The following is a 2,521-nucleotide window of genomic DNA, read 5'->3' as shown; positions in this document are numbered from 1 at the left end:
TCATTCAAATGAACAATTTTTATTAATATGGAGAAGATGGATTGTTTATATTCAAAATAAGTACAGAATGGTGGAATATAAGTTAGGTTTTTAGATAAAAAAAAATTTTTTTATATATATATATATATATTTCACCTACTTATGTAGAATAACATTTTGTGGAGTTAGGGATATTAATATTAGTTTACTTTTAGTTGAATAGTATCCTGGGATTAGGTTTGGGAAGTCCGGGTGGGGGGTGGGGGGTAGGGGTTTTTTCAATTGTGATGTATTTGTGATGTGCTTTTTTTTTATGTTGAAAACAATAAAAAATTTATATTTGAAAAAAAAAAAATATTCTGCATCATGAAGATGTGCTGTTTGTGTCTACTTGGCAGCAAAGTTAATTCTACAACCAGTTCAGTTAATCAAACTGAATTCATCGTTAAGGATGAGAGTAGGTAGTAAGATTTAAAACAGCATCAAGTAACATGTTTCAGATATTTCAGATATAAACTCATCCTATCTCTGTAAAGCTTGAATCTATTGGATTATGCAAACATAAAAATTTGCTATACTCATAAATATTTGGGGTTGTTTAAATGCTGGAACTAACCACGTAGCAATAAGAAAATGATTGAGAACACTTAAAGTCTAATTCCTAAGTGTTAAAATTTAACAGATAATTAGTATACAAACATCCAACAGAGCATGCTCAACTGATGTGTGCTGTATTGCTTTCTTTAGGCAGGGATAGTAAAGAAAGGCAGCTTTCACAAAACAAAACAGGAAGTATTAGCACGTTATTTGTCCTATATTCAATGCTTTTCTCCATGCTGGAGGAGAAATAGTGGCATGTATATAGAACTTGGGGCTGGATAATAAATAACTATAGAAAACTTTGGGAAAAGAACCTATGTGCAGCTACAAATAATTTCCCCTTGATCTGATCTAAAAATGCTTAATTAGTGCCAGATACTGGAGGAGTGGGGGGGGGAAGGGGGTTATCATGATCTACCCATCATGGATAGTTCACAAATTAAATTTAATGCTAAAATAATGATGCAATTCCTGTCAGGTTGAATTGTTGGAATGGAGAAACTGATGCGAAGAATCTTATCCTTGAAATACATATAAGCTAGGTAGTTAGGCATGCAAAAAAAAAATATTCATCCACAAAGGTAAAAAAGTACTTGTACAGCATTACTCATTTTTCAAAGTGAATGTTCAGATAGATAATATGCACTTACCACTATCCATGTTTAATACTTTTCTCTAGAAAGTGCTGTAAGGAAAAGAGAAACAACCTTTGTTAATAGGATAAAAAAGTTTTAAATCAAGAAGTAGTGATTATGTGGCACAAATTGAATTACAGGTTAATCTGATAATGCAGATCTTACTATTCTATTCTTAAATCTCATTTAATGTGACTATGTATATAACACCATCATTTCATTTAAAAAATAAAGAAAACCATGCCACGTTTTTGTCAAATCTGTGTTTCACATCTGAAATGACTGATTAATGATTTCCATTAACAGAAAGCCTTTGAGTAGTTCCTGGGTAACAATGCATAAGACCATTTTGAACCAGAACAATCTTATAAAAAGATTGGTGCCCGTAGTTAAAAGAAAAAAACTGAATTGACTGCACTGAATTAACAATTTAACATGTTAGGAAATGTAAATAAAGTTTATATGAACTATTTTTCATCTGTTTTCAATTGTATGGAATGTTTACCAGACCTTTGGAACACACAGGATGGAATAGTACTGTTGCAGAAAAGATTTGTTAGTTCAGAGGAAAGAGAAAGTGTGAGAAACATAAAATAATCCTGCCTTAATGTTATTTGTAAGTTGATCCGTAGAATTAATTTGGCAGATTTCACTGGTCTACAAATTTTGGGAAATTATCGACCTTCAAGATAAAGTGTGTTAATTCTTACATATTTTGAATAGCTGAATTAGAAAACGTGATAAAGGTGCTGGTTGGCTAAAGTTTTCAAGATATTTCACAATAAAGATTTATACATAGGCAAGTATATTTGCCTACAAGGGAGGGAGGTGTCTAATGATCATGATACCTCGTAACTTCTCAACAAAGTACAGTAAAACAATGAAAATGGTATACATTTATCTTCACTTTGAGACTAAAGATTATTACCTAACTGTAATTTATTGTTGTTTTATTGTAAGATACATTTGTCTTGGTCAGATCTACGCATCATAGTTACATTTGGTGGATTGTGAAAGTGTCATTGCCTAACATTTCCAAGGAACAGTTGCGTGATATTTTCCCTCAGAAGCCAAGATGCCACAAAACTAGGGTGGATTTTATTTAAATCAAATCAATTTAAATCACGATTTAAATCACTAGTAAAAAGGCTTGATTTAAATCAACTCGATTTAAATCATAATTTTTAAAGAGCAACTGTCATCTCTGTCCCGCAGTGGCTCCTCCTCTAACCCGCTGTTGACTCACCGACAGTCCCATTCACTTTAACGGGACAGCTGGTGATGCGGCAGTGACACAACAAGGTGAG

The 2,521-nt window shown here is 32.5% G+C and overlaps 1 protein-coding gene across 1 annotated transcript in view; it reads right to left on the bottom strand.

Moving 5' to 3' along the window:
- PRRG1 (proline rich and Gla domain 1) overlaps window positions 1–1,248 on the bottom strand; it is a 3,210-nt gene extending 1,962 nt beyond the window's left edge. Inside the window, exon 1 of the mRNA XM_015817347.1 lies at window positions 1,230–1,248. Within this exon, the coding sequence (XP_015672833.1) occupies window positions 1,230–1,239 (10 nt within the window). The 5' untranslated portion in view covers window positions 1,240–1,248. The remainder of the gene's footprint in view (window positions 1–1,229) is intronic.
- Window positions 1,249–2,521: the final 1,273 nt, after the last annotated feature.

Source organism: Protobothrops mucrosquamatus, unplaced genomic scaffold, assembly GCF_001527695.2.
Source record: "Protobothrops mucrosquamatus isolate PMUCROS unplaced genomic scaffold, P.Mucros_1.0 scaffold577, whole genome shotgun sequence".
NCBI classification, from domain to species: Eukaryota; Metazoa; Chordata; class Lepidosauria; order Squamata; family Viperidae; genus Protobothrops; species Protobothrops mucrosquamatus.
Note: the sequence above shows the minus strand (reverse complement) of the source record. Positions and strands in the feature narration are given on the sequence as shown.